The 23,812-nt window shown below is 40.9% G+C and overlaps 1 protein-coding gene and 1 pseudogene across 1 annotated transcript; one reads left to right on the top strand and one right to left on the bottom strand.

Moving 5' to 3' along the window:
* Positions 1 to 255: 255 nt before the first annotated feature.
* On the bottom strand, positions 256 to 1,410 carry LOC101647019 (annotated as a pseudogene).
* A 6,136-nt stretch (positions 1,411 to 7,546) lies between these two features.
* On the top strand, positions 7,547 to 14,299 carry SERPINA7 (serpin family A member 7). The gene is made up of 5 exons (XM_004710024.2): positions 7,547 to 7,559; positions 9,446 to 10,093; positions 11,084 to 11,357; positions 13,324 to 13,471; positions 14,024 to 14,299. Exons 2-5 carry the CDS (start codon positions 9,463 to 9,465, stop codon positions 14,225 to 14,227), a joined length of 1,257 nt encoding a protein of 418 aa, XP_004710081.1. The 5' UTR covers positions 7,547 to 7,559; positions 9,446 to 9,462; the 3' UTR covers positions 14,228 to 14,299.
* Positions 14,300 to 23,812: the final 9,513 nt, after the last annotated feature.

Here is a 23,812-nt window from a genome sequence, read left to right as displayed (position 1 = left end):
AGCTCACATGCATCATCATTTTTGAGTAATACCCCCTGTCTTCCCTTGATGTATGTTCATCAGCTTCGTGAAGTTGACACCTTGTGAACTTGGCGTCCATACTCACCTCTTTAAACCGGAATTTACTTCTAAATTTTGGCAAATGTAAAGCCAGGCTCCTACCTACCATGAGTAAGCTAGCTCATGTAGGGCTGTTAACATGCTGAACCTCTCCACAAAAGAGAGCGCATTGCTTTTTCCTTTTTCTAGTGGTGTTCACTCTTCTGAGTCCACTTGAAGTGATTTCACAATGATTTTTCCACTCACTCTCTCTTTTTTTTTTTGCTTAAACCCAGTTGACGGGGCCTTTTCTTTAGTCGCAAAAGCCACAAAATGAACAATTGGTTCAACTACAGGACTATGATGGTCAGCAAGAGTGGCGATAACCATGGAATTGAAGCCCCCAGAAAAGAGAATCGCGACATTTGATTTCCTACCACGAGTTTCGGGAGCTTCATTTTGTGTCAAGCTATCATCCCTCAGAAATCATAAGAGCTGCCTCTTGACTGAGATACTCAGGACATCTGTGAACTGCAGATCCACTTCCCTCATTGTGTGGAGAAGGACTGGAAGCGTCTCCCTTGTAGGGGAGCCTCTGGAAATGCCAGTGCAATGAGTCTCAAAGGCACTTTGCCGCAGTATCATATTTGAAGGAACACTAAATAGGTTTTTCAAGATATAGTTTGGCTTCACTTGTTTCCACTGATATAAGCTTAGGATAAATTTGCTGAAATTTGAATCAGGCCATTAACACACACTTAGATAACATCCTTCCCAAAATTATAATTCCAAGGATATAATTTTAAATCAAAATATTTTAATCACAATTTGGAAATGGCAGTAGACTTGAGATCAATTCTGAAAATTCCTGATACTGGAACTTCTTGCCACTGACTGGCCACTCCAGATGTCTGGGTGCCAAGTGAAGAGAAGCAGAAACAATCACTAAATGATTAAAATGCCCAAACAAGTCCCTACCAACTCATAATGACCAGTTGCCTGATGATCTGTTTAAGACCAAGGACGCTGAACTTTAGAGAAGAGTGCCAAAATGTCAGATTCATTTGTACAAGAGGAAGGATAGTTAAACATAATTTTAGTATCATTATCTTGATCTTTGACTTTTATTCTATTGAAGATTTCGCCCTTCCATAAGACCACATTGCCTCATTCCTCTTTCAATGGCTGGGCAGTTACAACACCTCTCCAGTGAAGGGCGTGTTCAGAAAATAAACCCTGGTACTCAGCATCAGACTTTCACAACTCTTTACTTTTGCTGGGCCCATGTGGTTTAAGATTATACAGTAAATCCTCTTTCAAATCTTTTCTCACATGTTCAACAGCAAAGCTTACAGAACAAATGCCATACATTCTTAGGTGAAATTAAGTTGACTCTTTCTTGAGCTTAGTCTTTTCTGAATTTTCCATTTGTTGGTATTCTTTTTTCAACTCATCCAATATATTTTTTCTTTCAGAAAGCATTTCTGTTCGGTCTATAAGAAAGAATATTCTGCTGGTGCTTATATACTTTTCTGATTTTCTTCAGGTTAGAAAAATTCATCCACAACAACTTTTGGTTCTTTAATATTCTGCTAAGATCCTCTTTGTGAGAGGTCCAGGTGTCAGAAGGGACCAGCCCAAAGTTGAAAACTGGATGCACCCCAGAGCTGGTCACCCCCTGGGAACGACGGATGCACAGTACACACCACCTAGCACACACCTTAGCTGCCCAATGCTTTTGCTCTCTAGCTGAGACAGACAGTAGTGGGTTCTGTTATTTGGAGCCAAGGACTATGACTGATATAGGTGTGCCCGGAGTGTCAGGAATTAGGTTTTATGCAATAAAGTGTAAGGATGCTGCAGACACTTGACGTGAATATCTGTGTCAGTAGGTCAGCTGGAGACATCATTCCTATTAAGGAATTGTCTATGGGAACCTCTGTCATGAAGATGCTGTATTCTGTATACTTGTTTTTAAACATTGATCAAAATTGAAGACAATAGATGATTCTCCTTGACTGAAATAATTGTAGCAGCTTCCATTCAGTACACAGTTGCTAACTTAATGTCTACTGTGTAGTCATGTAACAATCAAGTCTTCTAACTTAGCCCTTTAATTAAAGAAAAAAAGGTTTCTTGCTGTTCTGAAATTTGTTCTCTTCTTGTTGTACACATTTGGATGATCTTTTCATCATATATGACTTTTAGTATGATCTATGTGCATGTAACTAAAGATTCAAATAAACTGATTGCTTTCATGTTTATTTTGGAAAAAATGTATCGATCAGGATTTACATGTTATAAAACCCATATGTTTTTGATACACACGATGTGATGTACTTCGTCTCATGCCCATAGGTCTTCAGAACAGTTGGAGCAGCTCTGCGTCCTCCTCCTACAGGGCTGTATGGCAGTTGGGATAGCCGGATTTGAAGAGTAAGTCTTTGAAGATCATCACTGTGACAGATACGTCTGAAGGATACAAAAACTTCAAAGATTGTGGAGTGAGGTTTAAGCTTCAGAAGGCACTAGAAACCTTACTAAAAGAATGACATGCTCAAAATTCCTATTGGTCTCAGGGCTTATGGAATAACGGAAGTCAGGCAATATGCACATAGAATTTCTTAGCTGCTAACCACAAGATTGAAGTTCAAACCCACCAGCTGCTCCTCCAGAGAATGATACACCTGTCTGCTACCTTAAACATGTACAGTCTCAGAAGCCCTGTAAATAGTTGTTATGCATCAGAAGTAACTCAATACTAGTGGATTTTTAAATAAAATGCATATGAATGGATCAGAAATCCAACACCTAAATGTCATGTTTGTTTTTTTTATTTACCATATTTTAAAATCACCTCAAATCTCAGCCATGATAGGCCTCTTTTATCAAAGTCAATCATTAAAATAAAATTATGAAGAATTCAAGAATAAGTAAAATAAGGAAACTCCCAAACTCAAATACTCACTTAGCTTCCCTTTACAGCATAGGCATTTCTTCTCTTTGTCTGATGTGAATATTTTTCTTTTCACTTAAAGACTTGGTAATTTCCTTGCTTACAAGACATGAATTTCAAGAGAAAGAAACTTTTACTACTTCCACTATCCCAAATACATTATTGTCTTCGGGCCTGAAACTAGAGTAAGATCCTATCATCTCCCTCACCCCCACCAGGTTTAAGGGTCAAATAATAAGTCAAGACTAGCCTGTATTGTCAGCTTATAATCAGAGACATGGGCTTATATGCAGAAGAATGAGGCATCAGGATTGGAGGAAGGCTTAACAACTAGCAGATTATGCAATTTAGCTTGCTGAGAGTGAAGAGAACTTGAAGCACTTGCTGGTGAAGATTAAGGATTGCAACTTTCAGTGTGTAAAGAAACAAACAAACCAAAATCCTCACAACTAGACCAGTAGGTAATATCTTGATAAATGGAGAAACAATTGAAGTCGTCAAGGATTTTGTCTTGCTTAGATCCACAATCAATGCTCATGGAAGCAGCACTCAAAAGGTCAAAAGATGCATTGCCTTAGGTAACTCCTGCACAAGGAATTTGTTTGTTTGTTGCCCAAAACCATTTTACTTGGAGTTGATATAGTTATCATACCATACCATAGTCCAATCACAGCAAGCAGTATTGTACAATTGCTACCACAATCGGTTTCAAAACATTCTTTCCTTGAATATCTTGACATCACCTCCCTATTTCCCCCCTCCCCTACTGGACCCTCCAGGAACTGTTTGCTGTCGCTGTAGGTTCATTAGTCCTGGTTTTCAGATGCTGGTTTCACTACAAAAACATCTAAGAAAAATTCAAAAGGGCTATCCTAATTGACAAAATAGATCTGAGGTGAACCCCAATATGAAAACAAACAAGCAAAAACCCAAATAGAAAATGTTGAAAACCAGATAAGGCTCAATGTCCATCAGAGTTTCCTTATTTTACTTATTCTTGAATTCTTCATAATTTTATTTCAATGACTGGGAATCAAGCAACTAGTTTTTAACTGGTCAAGTCAGGCTTACCAGTTTGATCTCCTATGTTCATCTCTCTAATGCACTCTAATAATATGTTTATTCTAAGCTCTCAATTATGGATCAAGGGAAATCACTGAATGCTGTTTTCCTGTGTAGATCTCACAGATGTATCTTGGGTTCCCACTGTCATCCATAGCTTTCCGAAAAGCAGAGCTTCAAAATTTAATATCTGATACTAATCCCTCCTTCGGCTTTCGATTATATGATTTATAATCCTTCAGTCCCTGCTGTTGGTGAGCTTCTTCCATGGGGACTCAGTTGACATTGGACTCAAATGGTTGCTTATTTGGAAACAAGCCTGTAAGAACTCAGACACTATTCTCTCTCATAGCCAGGCACCATCTAATTTCTTCACTATACTTTGCTATAGCACCGATATCTTCTGTGTTCCTTTCCTGAGGGTGAGTGCTGAGCAGGCCATGATGTAAGAACTAAATGTTCTTAAATCAGAACTAGGATGTAAGATGAGCCCCAAACGCATTCCTGCATCTGTGAGTTTTATATGCCTTTGGTTCACAAGAACTCTTAAAATGGTTGACAAGGAAGGATGTCATTTTGAGCACTCCGGTGCACCTGACCCAAGCCATGGTATCTTCTATTGCTTCATTGTGAAATTGCCGATTATGAAAGTGTGACATTGAAGAAGGAAGGCCGCCAATGAGATGGGTAAGCACAGGGGCTTCAACCATGGGCTCAAACATAAGGAACAATTGTACATAGGATTGCGGTGAGACTCAATGGCCCCGAACAACAACAACAACAAGGGTAAAAATACTTTCCACCCCAGCCCCTCGCTCTCCTCCTACCCCTACCATAGTAAAAAAAAAAACCCTGGAAAATCTTGTACCTTGCTAATAACTGAAGGATGTGTGAGGTAATGGATGATAGTGGCATTTATCTCAAGAGAGGGAGACGTAAGTTGAGATTGGATTGAATTTATTGACATGATAATACTTCCTCGAGGTTCTTTATTCAATGTGCTATCTGTAGCACTCTAGTAGCTTTGCACAACCCAAATGGTTATGTTAAATATGTGTCCAAGAAGATGTTATACCTAACAATCCATTTCTTCTGAAGGGAAATGTAGTCGCAGTGTACAAAACAGCATGGTTTGGGGAGTGGACATAGAGCTCAGGGATCCTGGAAGCTTGGCATCTATAGAGAGAATCACTATGGTAGATAAAAAGAGATCGTAGCTGATGGATATCTATTATCTATCTTTCAGGTGCTGTGATAGGAGCTTCTGTATACTGCCTTTAAATTACAATGGATACTCTCAGTAACCATAGGTGTGGAGATTATGAGCATTTCCACTGTAAAGGCAAGGAAAATTTGGTTCAGGCACATGACCTGGTCCCAAATGGTCCAGTTACTACGTGATAGAGACTTGACAGGAACATTCATTCTAGTAGTGCCTCTGACTCAAGAGCACAGGACTGGGAAGCTTGGGAGGGAGAAGTGGCCTCATATTTCAGAGATAGGCTTTGAAGTTAGGACCTGCTAGCAAAGCTCAGGTGAACCAGATGCATCCAAAAAAAATGGCTATATCAACTGTCTGCCTCTGCCATCACAGGGCACAGGTTTGGATGTTTTCTTTCCTCTGTAATACTTTCCTGTTTCTGCTGAAGGGACTTGCTGTAGCCGAGGGAGCTAACTGTGTGTTATAGCACTAGGAGAAGGTGTGTGGATTGGCTTTGCAGATGGGAGATCAGAACTTACCACGGTTCTGCTGTGTAACACATGCACCAGTGACCATGCTGTACATGAAGTGTGTCTTTTCCTACTCAAGTTAGAGGTGTGGGTGGGTACCACGTGATGAGATATGTCTCAGGGATTCAGGAGCAATGTTTACCACTCAGCTCTGAAGTTCCATTGTAGAGTTTGGTGCTGTCTGAGTAGGAGTTAGGTCAATATTTGTTTAAGGAAAACAATGTCACAACATAATTACCCATTATCTACCTTGTCAAAGATATTGCGGGGACTTCCCTCTGCGCTCAGGGTAAAGTCTGAGCTTCCAGGTCTGATCTTGGACTGCATCTGAGATGAACTCAAACTAAACTCCATTTTCCTACCCCTCAGCACACACTTAACACACGCACATCCTTCATGTAGTCTTAAAGCAAGAAGTATTTGGAGCAACATGCTTTGAAACATGCTCTGCATATGGTAAACAGTAAACACCTGCTTACTGTTTCTCTTCAAGCAAAGGAGACATATTGGACATGGGGGGGATGGTGATACCCTTTGTTATTGTTGTTTTTACTAGGAATATTTGAGCTATACGCCGGCAAGATTGAATAAACACAGGTCTCTAATTGAGTCCATGCGCTCCTCTCCCAAAGCTTCTTTGCATGTAGTTAGTACACAGTTAACACTGGATGAGTTGGCTGCTTCTGTTCTTCCGTATCCTCTTTGGACCCATGTGGCCTAGGAAGTGGTAGAGGGTTTTCAGTGACCATAGGTTGTTCCTCTGAGCAGGCATATGTATGTGCAGCATCAGGAGCCAGAGCTGGAAGCTAGATTTAGCATGGCCTCCTCCAGGCCAATGAAGAAGTAATTTCCTGTGCACTCTGTTAGAGGCTCACTTACTTTATGTCTGAGTGTTCCTTAACTGCTCTGAAAAGGGTTGCATTACAAGGTTCTGGATAGAGTGGGAGAAAAATGGAACAAAACACAAAACTATAAAAAAAGAAAAGGCCAGGCTTACTGGTAGGGTAACAGACTGGCAAAACTCTTGAGACTGTGGCCTTGCGACCTACTTCCCTTTCAGACCTGAATCTTAAGTCAGCGCTGTGGTTCCATTTTCAACCAAACACTAGGTCTGCAAGGGGAACAACAATACTAGGGAGGTTCTTTACAATAATCAGCCATTTAAGATCCAGAGGGCGACGCTCACTGAAGGACAAAGCTCACGCAAGTTAGGCAAAGAAGGAGGAATGCACAGAAGAAGCACAGGAAGGAAGGGGATAAAGGGTGTTACATTGTGGAGCCCGCAATCAATGAGATGAAACAAAATGTGTGTCACTTGTTGAACAGGAACTCATCTGCTCTGTAGCCATTCGCCCAATTCACAATAACCTAAGCCCCACCCCCACCTCACCCCCACACACGTGGCCAATGCAAGCACTAACTGAGAACTGTCTTTTGCCTTCTGCCTCCTGGCCCCCTGGCTTTCTTTAGGTCTGCTTAAGAGACACTTTGCTGGACAACCCAACCCCTTAACTCTGTCCAACTATTTTCTTTTTTTTTAATAGCTGAAGGACTTGGCAGTCAAAGCGATCATCCAAAGTTTCATCCTTATCATTTTTCTCTTTGTTCCTCCTGGCCTTGGTTTTGGGCATTGGCTTTGGACACATCATCCCAGTGGTAATGTCAGGTTAATGAGTAACTCCTCAGGTTCTAGTTTTGCAATCCAGGGTACATTATAAAGATGGAAACATTTGCTTTCCAAAAGAGGCAAGTGGCTTCTTAGGTGTGCGCTGTAAGTAGTTTTTTGTTTTATTTTCCTCTTTGGGACCTGGGACTATCTCAATCAGCAGCCAGACTCCTAAATCCCTTTAAGCTCTGAACTGCTTGCTTTGGGCACCAAGATCTAAGAGTAGTCATCTGAGAACTGACCTTCCACTTGTCTCATTTATCTTTTACCGCTAGAGGAGACTGGCACCAATGTGACATTGTGGATGGAGTGGGAGCAGTTAGCAGGGTTCAGGTTGTCCAGCAAAGCATCTCTTAAGAGGGCAGGAGGCAGAAGGAAGACAGTTCTCACCATGTGGTCAGATGGTGCTGGGATTGGCAGATGTGTGTGTGTACACAATTGTGGCAGCAGGAGAGGGGGAGTGGAGACTGGAGGCAATGTGGCCTGCTATTAAGGGTGCAGCGGGAACAGTGGCAGTAGGGATGGAGATGAGGAGGAGTTAGAGAGTTAGTTAAGTCAACAGAGCATCCTGGTGGTGCATGGTTGAGCACCCTATGGCCCACTTACAGATCAGTGTTTGGAACCCGCCAGTTGCTCCACGGGAGAAAGAGGTAGTTTATTTACTTCTGTAAAGTTTTAAAACTTTGGAAACCCTTGGGCAGAATAGCCTTGGGTCATTCTTCTCTGTTGCACAGACCCGCTAGGAGTTAGTATCTGTTCAACAGCAATGGGCATTGATAGAGCATTATGAATCATTGGACAATAAGTATGAAAGCAGTCCTTAGGATGACGCCTAAGTTTCTGACATGGGAGGGTCTCAGTTAATAGTGATAAGAAATGAAGAAAAAAGAAAATTTGGGGGAGCAGGGAAATGATGAACTTACCTTTGGAAATGTGAAATTGATTTACATATCTGGAGGATAGACCCAATAGGCAGCTGGAGAAATAGTTAGAAATTCGCGGGTGCGGGGGTTGTTCTAGATTCCAGCTATTCTTTTGTAAATGGACAGTTGAGTTTCTGGCAGTGGATGGGAAAGCCAGAAAGAGAATGGGGGACCGCAACAGGAATATGGTCGCGACTCTGCGGCACTCTTCCTTTTGACCTCTCACCATCATTGTCATGGAGGGTCTCACAGCTGGCCCATGATTGCATTGCATTGCACTCTTCTTAATCCATATTTCTGGTTCCCTCCCTAGTAACTGTCAAATAATGTGCGTAGGTGTTAAGATGTCTTGAAAGTTACAAATGCCACAGTATATAGGTGATATTGGTGGTGAGAGAGTCTCGCATGCACAGTTACAACTTCCTCTTCCTGTTGTTTGTAACTAGGCCCATGGATTCCATGCATGACATAAATCAATGGACTTCAGCTCAGGACCTTGTGCACGACTCAGTGAACTATCTATCATCCTTTCACTGCAGTTACACATCTATTATGAAAATCATTCTCCTGTTTCTAAGAGAAAGGAATTGGAGATGTTTTGTCATCTCCTCTAGATTTTATCTTCAGCAAATGCCAATTTGAAAACCAAAGCTAACACAGTCCAAATCTCTAATCTATGAATAAAAATGTAAGCAAAAATAGTTTTATTTCTCTCTCCAAACAGCTGTCTCTGGGTAAATTAAAAAGCAATACAATTTCCATAAATTTCATTACTCAAACATTTTTCATTTACTCACAGTATTTTAATAATGTCACTATTATTTCTGAGCAAAAAATATAGCATGGTTTCTGTGGCCCCCAAAAGTTACCCCACACACTTCCTGCTCCCATTAAATATGCTATCAATTTTTCAGGGGTGAGAGAACTCCACTCAGTTCCTGGTGAGCACACTAGTATTTTCACTATAGTTTTATTAATCATTATGGATAATTATTATGTGTGTCTGCATCAGAGTATTTCATTCCATTAACTGTCCCCAATGGTTGTCTCATCTCATCTCTTACATAGATCACTTTTCTTCCAAAATGCCACCGTCCCTCTATAAGGTTTTCTTATTACTTGGGCTTCATGTGACAATCCATTGTGCATCACCTAACAGCTCTGAAGGCCAAGTAACCATCTGCCATTCCCCCCAACACAATGTCACTCTCTATAAGATGTCATCCACCAATGCTGACTTTGCCTTCAACCTGTACCGGAGGTTCACTGTGGAGACCCCACATCAAAACATCTTCTTCTCCCCTGTGAGCATTTCTGCTGCTTTGGCCATGCTCTCCCATGGGGCCAGCTCCAACACCCAAACTCAAATCCTGGAAAGCTTGGGGTTCAACCTCACAGTCGTCTCAGTGGCAGAGCTCCAACAGGGTTTCCAGCACCTCATCTGTTCACTGAATTTTCCAAAGAAGGAGCTGGAATTGCACATGGGAAACGCCCTCTTCATTGGGAAGCAGCTGAAACCACTGGCAGCGTTCTTGGATGATGTCAAGAGCCTTTATGAGACTGAAGTCTTATCTACCGACTTCTCCAATGTTTCTGCAGCCAAACAGGAGATCAATAGTCATGTGGACAAACAAACCAAAGGGAAAGTTGTGGGCCTCATTCAGGACCTCAAACCAAACACCGTCATGATCCTGGTGAATTATATTTCCTTTAAAGGTAAGACTGTAAGATGTCTATTTCAAGCTCAGTATTTATATAATTTTCTGAGGGGCAGGGGAGTTGTGGGGAATAAGATAATATCTTTTGTCACTGGCACCAGCAGGTTTCCCTTAGGCCAGAGTGACCTGCTCTACTGGGCAGAGCTGCACCTAGTGCTGACTCTGCCAGTAGGGACACACAACATTGTGCATGCGCCCAGGAACTTTCCACGCAGAAGGCATTTTCAGGGAGATGGGTGACAATGGCATGGATACGTTGCTCACATAGGGACAGAACCTCATACGTCCCAAACAAGCCTGGGCTTGTAGGCAGATGGACTTAGATTTCAACTACACTGTGACCTCGTTGGCTGTGCACTGTTGGCCATGGTCCAGGAATACTTCTATCATAAACTCTGCAGTGGCTATGTACCATGCACCGTGCCACATTTATGATATATACACATTGCCTCATATCATCCTCACAAAGGCCCAAGTTCACATATTTAAAATGTTTCAGAGCTGGTGTTTCCACCCAGGTCTGTCTTGACTCCAAAGCCGGTGCCTGTAACAACAAGAATCATTTGATTCTTTTCTGACGGTGCTGTTCCCAAATGATTTCTCCTGAGTCTACAGCACATCTCAACCACATTTAGTGGAAGAGTGAACAGATCTGTTGTCTCAATTCACCTTGTGTGTTGGATGTCCATTTACTTTTTTACAGAAAAGGAAATGGTGGCTCTGATGGGTTTAGTGCAAGTATAGTGGTTTTGAATACAGACCACGGAGTCCAACAGCTCTGAGTGTGACTCCTGGCTCAGTCACCTGCTTGCTGGGTGGCTATCATCCAGTTACTTTCTCTCGGTGCTCTTTATTTATTGACTCACTTGTAAAACCAGTTGACAGTTGCCACCTCTGCTTTATTGTACTATAGTGAGGGGGCTAAAATAAAAGCTCATGTAGGTACTAACTCTGATTTGAAATCCTCACTTCTTTTCTGTGTTTTAAGCCCAATGGGCAAATCCTTTTGATCCATTGAGAACAGAAACGGGGTTCAACTTCTTAGTGGACAAGAGCACCACAGTGCAAGTGCCCATGATGCACCAAATGGAACAGTACTACCATCTGGTGGACCCAGAACTCAACTGCACAGTGTTGCAAATGGACTACACTGAGAAAGCTCTGGCCCTCTTTGTCCTGCCCAAGGAAGGTCAGATGAAGTGGTTGGAAGAATCCATGTCATCTAAAATACTGAAGAAGTGGAACCGCTTACTGCAGAAGGGGTAAGTACTTTGCAGGTTTGGCGGGGTACAGTATAGGCAGTACAGTGCGCCTGAGACTGAGTTCCAGAGACAGTGCGAGATAAGATTCAATACTCTACCACACCTAACGTCAGTGCGAAGACCACAAGTGCATGGTATGTTGAGAACATACCACGTGTCATGCGATTTGTAGGGCACATTGCATTACTTTATCTCACTTAAGCACGCCAATAAACTTCGCATTTTTCAAAATGGTCTAGAGGGGTTAGCGGGGGGCGGGGGGGGGTGGGGACAAGCAAACAAAAAACCCTCTCCAACGGCAGGCAGGAAGTGAATGATTCCTTCCTAGGGACCCACGAAAACTTTGGGGTGCATAATAATGGAATGTCATGAACCGGTGGGCAGCCACGCTGAACAGATTGTACCATAAGGAAAACCATGAGTCCCTGCGTGCTCCTCCTCCATTTTCACACCGCTGGGTCCCTGACTTGGTCTAACACCTCAGCCATGTTTTGTTTGGATGTTTTTAATGAGGAAATCATTTTCTTGGGGGCTCTTACAGCTCTTATAACAATCTGTACATCAATTGTATCGAACACGTTTGTACATAGGTTGCCATCATCATTTTAAAAATATTTTCTTTCTGTGTAAACACTTGGTATCGGCTTCTCTTGTTTTCCCATCCTCCCCAACCCTCCCACCATTCTGGACCTCTGATAAATGATCAATTATTTTTATTTTCATCTCTTACAGTGTCTGTTGTCTCCCTTTGCCTACGTTTCTGTTGTTCGTGCCCCTCGTGGGGGAGGAGGGTGATTCCTTGACATTATAGTCGCTTACCCGTTTCTCCCCCTTCTTCCCTCACCTTCCCCCTGCCCTCCTGGTATTGCTATCCCCACTACAGTCCCTGGGGGGTTTACCTGTCCTGGATTCCGTGTGTGAAGAGTTCTTATCGGTACCAGTGCACATAGTCCAGTCTAGCCGGGTTTGTAAGGTAGAACTGAGGTCCTGATAGTGTTCCCTCGGTGCTATGCTGCACCATGATTGTCTCATTCTTTCCTTAAGACCCTTCTTTGAGGAAATGTCTAATTCTTTACAGATAGGGTCCCCACTCTGATCCCCATCATTTGCCTGGATATATTTGTTTGGTTTGGGTCTTCCCATGCGTGATACCTGATCTCGTTGACACCTTGTGATCACACAGGCTGGTGTGCTTTTTCCATGTGGGCTTTGTATCTTCCCTGCTAGATGGCGGCTTGTTTCACATTAAGCCTTTAAGACCCCAGAAGCTATATCTTGCAATAGCCAGGTACTATCAGCTTTCTTCACCACATTTGCTTATGCACCTATTTTGACTTCAGCCATAGTGTCAGGAAGATGAACATCACAAAAGACCAGGCTATCAGAACTAAGTGTTCTTGCATTGAGAGAGTACTTGAGTAGAGACCCAATGCCTGTCTGCTACCTTAATACTTAACATTTAAATACATATACACAGAACTATAACTCTACCATTATATATGCAAATATTTACATATCTGCATGCCTATATTTATACCTCTATAAATGTCCTTTCCTCCTAGTTCTTTCCTCTCATTTTTTTAACTTTTCTCCTGTCCCACTATCATGGTTGACCTCCATTAGACTCTCAGTACTTTCCCTCAGTTTCTTTGCACTTGATCAACCCCCATCAGGCATTCTATGCCCTCCTCACAATTGAATTTTCCTCTCTTATTGTTCCCTTGTCCCAGTTTTGTTGGCTCCCCCTCCCTTTCACTTTCTTTGGATTTAAAGAGTGATGTATCTCATGACTTACAGGGCTCCAGTCCATCTTTGGCTTAATCAGAGTGTCTTTCTCCCAGAGTAATGTCTGTGGTTTTCTGCCAAGTGTTGGCCTATACAACAGTCTTTGCCAGTCCTCAGGGCAGAGCAGGGCATCCCAAGCATGGTATGATGATGACCAACAGGCCTACCTCTTTTTTCACAGCTGGGTTGATATATTTGTTCCAAAACTTTCCATTTCTGCCACACATGACCTTGGAGCCATTCTTCTGAAAATGGGCATTCAGGATGCCTTTGATGACCATGCTGATTTTCCTGGAATCACAGAAAGCCATGGCCTGAAACTTTCCACTGTAAGTTGGTCAATTATAGTTCTTAAATGTCTTGAGCTGGAAGGAACCTTGGGAGACAGTTTATTCAACTCACTAATTTTAGAAAAGAGCAACAGAAATCTAGAGAGTCAGTGTGACTGCCAGGAGGACAGATTTATTGGGAGTCATTCTTGTCACTTGGAACAAGTCCCTATAACACAGTTTCTTCCTTCCTGATGTTCGTGTCCTGAACTGACCCTGATGGCAGAGCTTAAGGTCAGAAATTACTGTGGTGAGATTCGGTTGTAGAAGGGGGTGGGGGACAGAGAGGGACAGGCAATTCTGAATGGAAGAAGGTCATATCAAAAGAGATGGTGTCCTCAAAGCTGGGCCTAAAACCACCAGAGATGAAGTGGTGGTAAATAACTGTATTTACCCACATTGAACTGAATAGATGTTGCATTCAATTATCATCAACAGAGAACAGCACAAAGGTGGTGGTCGCACCTGTCCTTTTCTGTTTATCCTTACAAGCCTGATCAAAGGCTGTTCCTGTTTCTCCAAGGGCCCAGCAGTGTTTGTTTTTGCCTGCAGGCTGCTCACAAGGCAGTACTGGACATTGGTGAAAAGGGAACCGAAGATATAACCCTCCCTGAAGACAGATTCCTGGACCAGCCTGAGATGACTCTCTTTCATGCTACCATGCAGTTTAATAGACCTTTCTTGCTTATGATTTTGGAAAAAAGCACTAAGAGCATTCTCTTTCTAGGGAAAATTGTGGACCCAATGGAAATGTAATTTGGAAAAGAGGCTGTTGACTAACTGCATGTACATATTGCAAAAAAGAAATAAATAGTATAGTTGATGTGATCAATGTGGGCTTGAATCTACCTCATCTTGTTTAGTATGACCTTGACTGCTGTAAGGCCACACCTGTGATCATTCAAGCAGTTCATAAGTTACTAAAGCACCTGAAGGCCCCAGGTCAATGCATTCCTCTTTGTTCAGAACACCACCTGCAATTAGTTCACTCCAAGGAATTTGACTGGCTGGCAAGTGCCCCCTTCTCTGCCCTGTGATAAAGAGTTGATCATGTTGTATTATCCCATTATCCCAATAGTAAGATTAACGAATATAAATATGTGATGGCTCCTGCGTCAACCCTTAACTGCCTTCTAACAACCCATCAAAATTGTTCTTAATCTTCTGCTATTGCTTGGATGTCTAAAGGTGCTTCCACTAACAGTTCTGAATCCCAGACTAAGCCAGTGCTAGCAATGTAGCTTTGGGACCTATAATATATGAGGTCAAGGAGCAAAAGCAATAAAGATGAACTTCCAAGTACAAGCCTGTCATGAACATTTCTTAAAGCAGTGGAGAATTGAAGTTACTTATTTGTACCCTCTCTCATGTCACCTCCTTAACTGTAACCCAATCAGACTCTCTATTCATGTAACAATCTCCTGGTTAGTCTGTCTTTCATCTCTATTTTCACTGAAGTTTTATACCCCCCTTTCATCAAATCCTTCAATAATCTCCCCTTCACAATATATTCCAACCCAACTTGAACAACCAAGACCCCGGTATTAGAATTCAGCACACATAGAAGTCACAGAAAATGTTAGTGCTGTCATATCTAAAATTCTCGCCCTAACATGAAACACTTCAGTTGCAGGGTAATAATATCAAATGCATAAGTGCTATCACAGATAGTGTCCTTTCCAGTTAAATAAATATGTACTGTTTAGAAAAGTACATGTCCTACAAACATTTCTGTGTCAGTTTTTTTCTGTATCAGATTCATTTACATAAAATGTGCATATTCCTGGCCTAATTAATATTTTGGTTGTAAACAAGGATAAGAAATCAGAAAGTCCAGGATGGAAAGTGACTGTGGCAGAGACAATCTATTGATTACATGGAGTTTGGCTTCACTTAAGTTACATTCAAGCCTGGTTCTGGGTCCTGTTCTTTAAATGATTTTGTAAACTTGCACAAGATATCTGAACACTGTGTACCTTATGTTCTCTCTCTCTCTCTCTCTCTCTCTCTCTCTATATATATATATATATATATATATATATATAACATAGTCCAGCTTATCAGTAATTTGTGAACACTCAACGGGGCAAAACATGCTCGTTGAAAAGATTGACTTCTGATAAGAATGCTGTCCATATTAGTTGTTTTGATATTCTTGCTCAAGATCAGACAATTGGCTGATATTAGAACCAGGTTTGTAATGTGGGTTTTCGGGGTTCTAGGTGTTTGTTTTCTTAATTGAGCCTTACCTCCAGGAGTCAGAATAAATGTCATCGAGGACTCCCCACACTCATTAAAATCAGAAACAGACAAAAACAACCCACTACTGTTGAATGGATTCCAACTCATAACATCCCTATAGGACAGAGTAGAATTTCCTCTTTGAATTTCTGAGGCATTAAATCTTTATGGAAGAAGATAGCCTCCTCTTTTCCCCAAGGAGCAACCGGTAGATTTGAATTGCTGACCTTGTTATTAGCAGTTCAATGTGTAACCCACAACATAACCAAGGCTCCTTCCTTCCCAAAATGTCCCACATTAAATGAATAAGAATTATTTCTTGGAAGAATATCAATATCTCCAGATAATATCCAGGAAGCAGAAAAACATTCTCCTTCAAATACCTGGTGTATCTTGTCAGGAACTAAATCTCATTCAATCATTCATTCCTATAGCTGGATCATGCATGGCTATGATTATTCATTTTATGAATCTCAGCTCATTCTTGCAAGCTAATAATATCAGATAGCTTTCTTATCTTCATAAGTGGTGCCTATCAAATAACTATAAAAAAACATCTCAGCAGCAGACAAGTCTTGGAGAAGACAAGTTCATGTCTGTTGGTACAAAAAGTGGGGAGGATCAATTTCCAAATGGGGGGAAATGACTGACAATATTTCCAACAACCCTAGGCAAACAGAATGTTTGGTAATATGCAACAAATAAGCCAAATGGGCTTGAGTTTCTGTACACCTGCTGGGCACCTAGGCCATGCGCCATAGATTGGGACACTGAATCCTCTATCTTCAAAAACACACCATATGCTCCCAAGGCCATATCAGAGCGCTCTGATGTGGAAACTCCACTGGGTGAACTAGACTCTACCTCAAATACACCTGTAACCTGAGGACTAAAGATTGAAATTACCTGGTGTGTGAAGAAGCGGTAGACAGCTATACCAAGAGTAATGAACTGCCGGTAGGCTGCCAACAGTGATACATCAATGCCTTACTTGCTGTATTAAAATATGTAAGATTCTGGAAGACCTGTGATTGATATTGTCAGTAAATATTATTGTAAAATTTGCCTGACAAACCACTCCCATAGTTTGTGTGAATAGTGTTCAACCACGTAAGGATTTATTCTGTACAAGTGAATAATTCAGGTATTGTGATGTGTGGTTAGACTACACAGGCTCAATCTCCCTCTCTCAAAAGTGTTTAAAAAATTGGTACCATGGGCTCATCAGTGACACTATTAACAGAAGATCCTGATGTGCCAGGGAGATGATCAATAAAATTGTCTAACATAAATTAAAAAGAAGTCTCAAAAGGGAGCCAGAGTTAGGTTAAAACAAACAAACAACAACATAAATCTAGGAATGGGTTTTGGGCTCACACTTAATCCTAGAACCAATCTTAGCACAATCAGTCCTTACGACATGGCGCTGTTTGATATTCACCCTTATGAAAGAAACACGGAAGATATGGTTGCTATAGCAAAGTGTGATGGAGAAATTAGATGGTGCTCAGCTATCAGAAAGATTAGCGTCTGGGGCCTTAAAGGCTTGTTTCCAAACAAGAAGCCATGTAAGTGATACATGAACTAAGACCACATGGAAGAAGCACGACAACCTCTGTGACTCATGGATTGTACAATATATAATCCAAAACCAAAGGAGAGAATAGCATCGGAGATTAAAATTGTGAGATTCTGGTTTGTAGAAGGCTATGAGAGACAGTGGAAGCCCAAAATACATTTGTGAGATCTACAGAGGAAATAAACCTCCAGTGAGTTCTCTCTAATCATAATTAAGAGATAGGAATAAACTGGTTGTCAGAGTATTGGAGAGGTGACTAAAGCAGGTTAAATTTAAAAACCTGACTTGAATACTTGTAACCTTGTCATTTGATCTACACTTTGATAAACTTTGGACTTGCTCTGATTTTCAATATTGCTTGTTTTTTTGTTATTATTTCATAATAGGGTTATCTCTGATGTATTTTGTCATTGTGGGTAGCTTCTTGAATCTTTGTTATGTGTTTTTCTAGAGTTTGGTTCATGAAACTCAGGATTGACGTACCTATACAGCCAACAATTAAAATAAGGGTTCTTGGGGCTTATGGTGGGGGAGGTTGAACCAGTGTTGGCTAGCTACATATCACAACACCTGAAGTATTCACTTGTACTAGGAGTATATATCAAGGAGTTTTGAAACTGATTGTGGTAGAAATTGTACAATACTACTTGGTGTGGTTGAACTAGAGAATGGTATGATGTATGGATAAGTTCCTAATAAAATGGTTTGGAAAAAAGATAATGAAACTTTAGCAAATTTCTACTAAATAGTAAATGCCTAAAAAGCAAAAAGAAAATGACATATAATACCTAAAGGAAAATGGGTAAAAAAAAGCCAGTTTACTACTGAGGATGAAAAATGATTGGCCAATAAATCTACAAAATGCTTAAAACTGTTGCCCAACAAACTAATTGAAATAGTTTTTGTGCACATGGAAATATTTGTTTTGCTTTGGTTGATTTGAATTATTGTAAAAGGTGTAGCACATATTTTAAAAGGGCACAATCATAAATGTTTATCTCAATGATTTTTACCAAAGGGAGCACGGTATAATAAGTTGCACCAGTATAAGAAGAGAAAATTATCTGCACATCTGGATCACCCTCTAGCCCACTGAATGGCATTCACTTCTCATTGCTATTCAGGTTTCCAACACAAGGAATTTATTTTGCCTTTTGGGGGGTAAATGTTCAAATGAAGTCATGCACGGTCACTTATTGACATGATTAGGTTCCAAAGATAGGGCAGTATATGAAAATCAACGTTATATAAAAATGGAGGATGGCCACATCAGATCACAAAGTGATCAATCACTTTGTGTAACTGCCAAATCACATCATTGTGTATTAAAGGGCTCCAGGAAGGTCAGAGAAAAATTGAGTTAAAATGTAATGGAATTTTCTCCCCACAAAGTTTAAGAAGCAACTTCCTAACTGCCAAATCACTGTGATTCATGGCCCAACTGAGTTGAAGCAGAGCCTTAACCATCCCAGTTAATTTTCCTCTTGCCTTGCACCAGAGCACTCATTACCGCCGGAGGTATATCACCGAGCCACAAACTTCAGATAGTTGATTTTCTTTAATATTATTGTCAATGTGGAACATAATGTAACAAATCAGTCAATAAGTGAAGAGCAAGTGTAATAAATACTCTTTGATGTAGTCATAGCTGTTTGGGAATGCATTTATAAATTGTTCAGACTAGCACGGAATAGCTAATTAATATAGTTGCTATCAATAAGTTATAAACCTGTAAAAGGTAGAATTGGATAACATTGCGTGATAAAAGTAATTACAACAGCAATAAGAACAATAAAAAGCATATGCCCAGGCTAGATATGTAGAATTGAAGACCTCATAAGGAGCCCTGGTGATGAAGTGGTTAAATATTTGGCTGCTAACAAAAAGGTCAGTGGTTCAAACCACCAGCTACAACACAGGACTCCCATGAAGATTTACAGTATTAGAAAATTTGGGAGAAGTTCTACTATGTTCTGTGGGTCAGAATTGACTCAGTGGCCGTGAGTTTAAAAAATCTCTTGAGATTTGATTTCTGGGCTTGAAGGTTTATCTATGGTTCCATGAGACATCCTAGTGAATTGGCCTAATACATGTTTAATAATTCTGCCCCCCTTCCTAGTGTGTTCTGTAGCACCTGGGGTCTTAAAAGCTTGAATGAGGCCATTCACTGGAAGGAGAGTCAGGAGTAGGAGGAGAATATGGAAAGTGTATCTCATTCCCTTCACTAGCTACTGCTTCCTTTGCCAAAAGATCATAATAATTGAATGGTGCCCTGCTAACATTACTGCTTCAATGAAAAATTCTATAGCAGAATCTTGACCTAAACTGCAGAAAGTGCAGGGAAAAAATTAATCCTCATAGAATGAAAGTTTTCTGGAGTCATTAAGGCTCTATGAATTCCTGAAACTACTGTCCTGAGGTAATCTTTAACCCTTAAATCAGAAACATCCCCTGAGAGCTTCTTAAAAGGAACAATAGTTTAGCACAACTAGTAAAAAATGTCTGCTTTGAATATTGTGCTCTTTATGAACATGAGATCTAAAAATATGGGATTAAATTTACAACAGCAACTCAAAAAATTAGGAAAATTAGAGAGCAGGGAGGTTATGTTACTGAAGAAGGAACAGTTCAGAAAGGGAGAGTAAGAATGATTGCACAACTTGAAGAACATGTAGAAATTATTGAACTGGTTTATGTAATGTGGTGTATATTCTCAACAAAAACAGTGACAAAAATCAATACTGCATTTTATTTATCCATTCTACTGTTTATGGGCTTCTGAATAGTTTCCAGGATGAGCGCCATTATGAACAGACTTTTCTGTGCATTCTTATTAAAATGTTGGCTCCAGAAATTTTGTATTCCAATTAGAGATGCTCATATTGGGATATTCTACTGGAAAGTCAGGCTGTGGCTTTGGGGAGAACAAAGATTAGAGTCAAGGTTCTTTGTGTGTGTGTGTGTGTGTGTGTGTGTGTTAAGAGAGAGTTTTATATAAAGGGTAATTGTACATTAAGAAAGCATCCCAACCCAGTCCAGTCCAGGCCCATAAGTCTGCTATTAGCCCATATATTCGATACCAATCTATAAAGTCCTCCTCAGACTCAGGAAACACATGCAATGAAGTCAAATGCAGGACGACCACAGGCCAGTGGGTGGAAAGTCTTTGGATCCAGTGGCGTTATAAGCCTCTGAGCGCTGGCAGGGGTCTCCATGTGGCTTCTCCAGTTCCCAGGGCACAGGGTCTACCAGCATAGTGCCATGTGTCTTGTCAGTAGAGCATCTCCAAGGGAGTGAGTTTTATCAGTAGAGAGTCTCCAAGGGAGTGAGCAGAGAGAAGAGAGAACGTGTCTCCGGTCTCCAAAGAGGAAAATACAGGAGTTCCCAGAATTCTCAGGAGAAGGCCATGCCCACACAGAGCCCTCATTGGCTATGATCCGATTGACAGACTAGACTCCACCCCTTCACTCTTAATCCTCTCAAGTCCCAAATGACACCAGATTAGGTAACTACCACATCAACCTTGGGGGCTCATCTTCCAGCCCTGTATCAGACAGTATTATGTTGTGATCCAGAGAGTTCTCATTGACTAATTTTTGCAAGTAGATTGCCAGATTTATCTTCCTAATCCTAGTCTGAAATTCCAGTGAAACCTGTACACCACAAGCGACCCTACTGATATTTGAGATACTGGTGACAGAGCTTCCAGCATCGTAGCAACATGCAAGCCAACACCGCACAACAAACTGACAGTTGGGCTTTGGAAAGTTTATCTAGAAAGATAAAAATAGGCATACTTTTGAGAAATAAAAATAGTAATGAGAGGAACCTAACTGTCCTCTGTAAATTTTTTTATTAAATACTTTTATTAGGGGCTCTTACATCTCTTATCACAATCCATACATTCATCCAGTGTGTCAAGCACATTTGCACATATGCTGCCATCATCATTTTCAAAACATTCTCTTCCCAATTGAGCTCCTGATATCTGCTCCCCATTTCTTCCTCCTCCCTCCCCCGCCCACCCTCCCTCATGAACCCTTGATAAGTTATAGATTATTTTCATATCTTACATCATCCTCCGTCACCCCTCACCCATTCTTCCGTTATTTGTGCCCCTGAGAGGGAGTTATAGATTGTTGTTGTTTTTCTGGTCTTGATTTCCTTTGTTGTTATATTTGGCATTGCTGGATTTTTGCACTTATTGATGTATCTGCATGTCTATCTAGATAAGATTGGCGGGATAAATAATTTGGAGATGAAAAGAACGAGACCAGTGGTTCTGGGGCAATACGGAAGAAGGGGATGTGGGAGAAAGGAAGTGGGGGAGACAACCCAAGGACAAGGGAACAACAAGTGAACTAAAATCAATGGAGAGAAGGGCATGGGATGCTTAGTGGGGCTTAATCAAGGGCAATGTAGCAGCGAGGAATTACTAAACCCGAATGAAGGCCAAACATGATGGTGGGACAAGAGGGAAGTAAAAAGGAAATAGAGGAACGAACCAGGAGACTCAAGATTTTATAGTAACAAAAATATAGAAAACTTTATTTAAATGGAGGATAGGTAAAGGTTTGTAGACTTGGGCTTAAACCATTTTTGTTATAAGCAGGAAAATTGTGAGGTCCTAATAAACAGGAACTCAACAGGCTATATTTGGTCTGCTGACCTGGGCCCAGCATGAGTGACTCCATCTTTGGTTTATTATTTAGATGATCAGTTCTTCATTTGTGATCATCCTCAGGTGAGGATGATGAGACATGTGGGACATGTGATCAACATTTAAAGCAGAGCACCAATGTTAGTCATTGCTTGTGGCTCCGACGTGGTATTTGCACAGTCTTTGCAAGTCGCAATACCAGTCTTGCAGTTTATTTCATGTTTCTTTTGCTTTTCTATCTTTAGTGAGGTCATCTGTTTATGCATTAATTGTAGTGAACATAAAGTTAACACTTTTAAGACAAAACAGTCCTTGTAGTCATTGTTGATTTGTTGAGTGCCCTTAAGTCAGTTTATATTCATAGTGACCCTTTATGAACTACGGTACAACAGAAAGAAATGCTGCCACGTCCTGCCCCATCTTCACAATTGTATCTGTGTTGGAGGCTATTGACTTAGCCATCATGTTGTCCTGTCCCCATGAGGTTCTGTATCTCTTTGGTTGAACTTCTACTTCACCAAGCATAATGTCCTTCTTCAGGATCTGGTCCCTCCCGATAACATGTCCAAAGAATGTGAGATGAAGTCTCACCATCCTAGTTGCTAAAGAACGTTTAAGGCAGATTTGTTCATGCTTTTGGAAGTCCATGGCCTAGTAGTCAATATTCTTTGGCAATGATCTAATTCCAAGGCTTCAGCCCTTCTATGGTCTTCATTATTAATTGTCTAGTTCTTGCATGCACATCAGGTGATAGAAAATACCCTGGCTTGGATTAGGCACCTTAGTCCTCAAATTAACATTTTGCTTTAAGGAGGTCTTTTGAAGAATATTTGCCCCCCAAAATATTATATTTCATTTCTTGAATACAGTTTCCATTGTCATCAATTATTGATCTGAGGAAAATAAAATATTTGAAAATTTCAATTTTTTTTATTTATCGTAGTGTTGTTTCTTAGCCTAATTTTGAGGGTTTGGGGAGGGGTTTTTTGCTTTCCTTATGTTAAAATGCAATTCATACTGAAATTGGCTATAGTCAAGTTCATCAGTGAGTGCTTCAAGTCCTCTTCATTTTTAGTAAGCAAGGTTGAATCATCTGTGTAGTTGCAGGTTTTTAATGATCATCCCTCCAATCTTGATGTTATGTTCTTCATATAATCCTGATTTACAGATTACTTACAGGTTGAATTGCATATAATGAAAGGAAGCAATTACATATAATGTAAGGAAGCAACCCTGACAAACAACTTTCCTGATTTAAAACAAACAGTATCTCCTTGTTCTGTTTGAATGACTGGCTCATGCATTAAGCAGGGTTCTCAACCTGTGGGTCAAGACCCCTTTGGGGGTTGAATGATCCTTTCACAGGGGTCACCTGATTCATAAAAGTAGCAAAATAACAATATGAAGTAGCAACAAAAATAATTTTATAGTTGAGGGGTCACCACAACGTGAGGAACTATTAAAGGGTCGTGGCGTTAGGAAAGGTGAGAACCACTGCAGTAGAGACAAGAAGAACTAAATGATGCTCATCCACCACTACCAACGGCCCTTAGCAGTTTTATCATTCCACTGGGTGAGCCATACAGAAAGCAGGAACCAATAATCTAATGGCCATCAATTTAAAAGGTTCATCAAGAAAGGATATAGGAGAACCCTGACTGAAGAAGTGAAGGCAAAAGAGGCACCAGCGGCCATAGCACCATGAGACAAACAGAGGGTATCATCACCAAGACCATGAAAAGCCGTGATTGGTCTTCCTAGCCTATGGGATAATACTCAGTGCTTTCAGGCAGGAGACAGGTGAGCAAAGGAGGGTGCCCATGGGGATTTATCAGTATTGCAAGCATTTTGTAACACTGGT

The sequence above is a fragment of the Echinops telfairi genome, unplaced genomic scaffold (genome assembly GCF_000313985.2).
Source record: "Echinops telfairi isolate 266 unplaced genomic scaffold, ASM31398v2 ScPeMD7_7427;HRSCAF=8465, whole genome shotgun sequence".
In the NCBI taxonomy this organism is placed as follows: Eukaryota; Metazoa; Chordata; class Mammalia; order Afrosoricida; family Tenrecidae; genus Echinops; species Echinops telfairi.
This window is presented reverse-complemented; position numbering and strand designations above follow the sequence as displayed.

What these genes read in the sequence shown, in the direction of transcription:
- SERPINA7 (XM_004710024.2), top strand. Translation starts at nt 9,463, where the DNA reads ATGCCACCGTCCCTCTATAAGGTTTTCTTATTACTTGGGCTTCATGTG. An exon ending in GAATTATATTTCCTTTAAAG is followed by an intron (nt 10,094 to 11,083) that starts GTAAGACTGTAA and finishes CTGTGTTTTAAG; the next exon opens with CCCAATGGGCAAATCCTTTT. An exon ending in ATGGCCTGAAACTTTCCACT is followed by an intron (nt 13,472 to 14,023) that starts GTAAGTTGGTCA and finishes TTTTGCCTGCAG; the next exon opens with GCTGCTCACAAGGCAGTACT.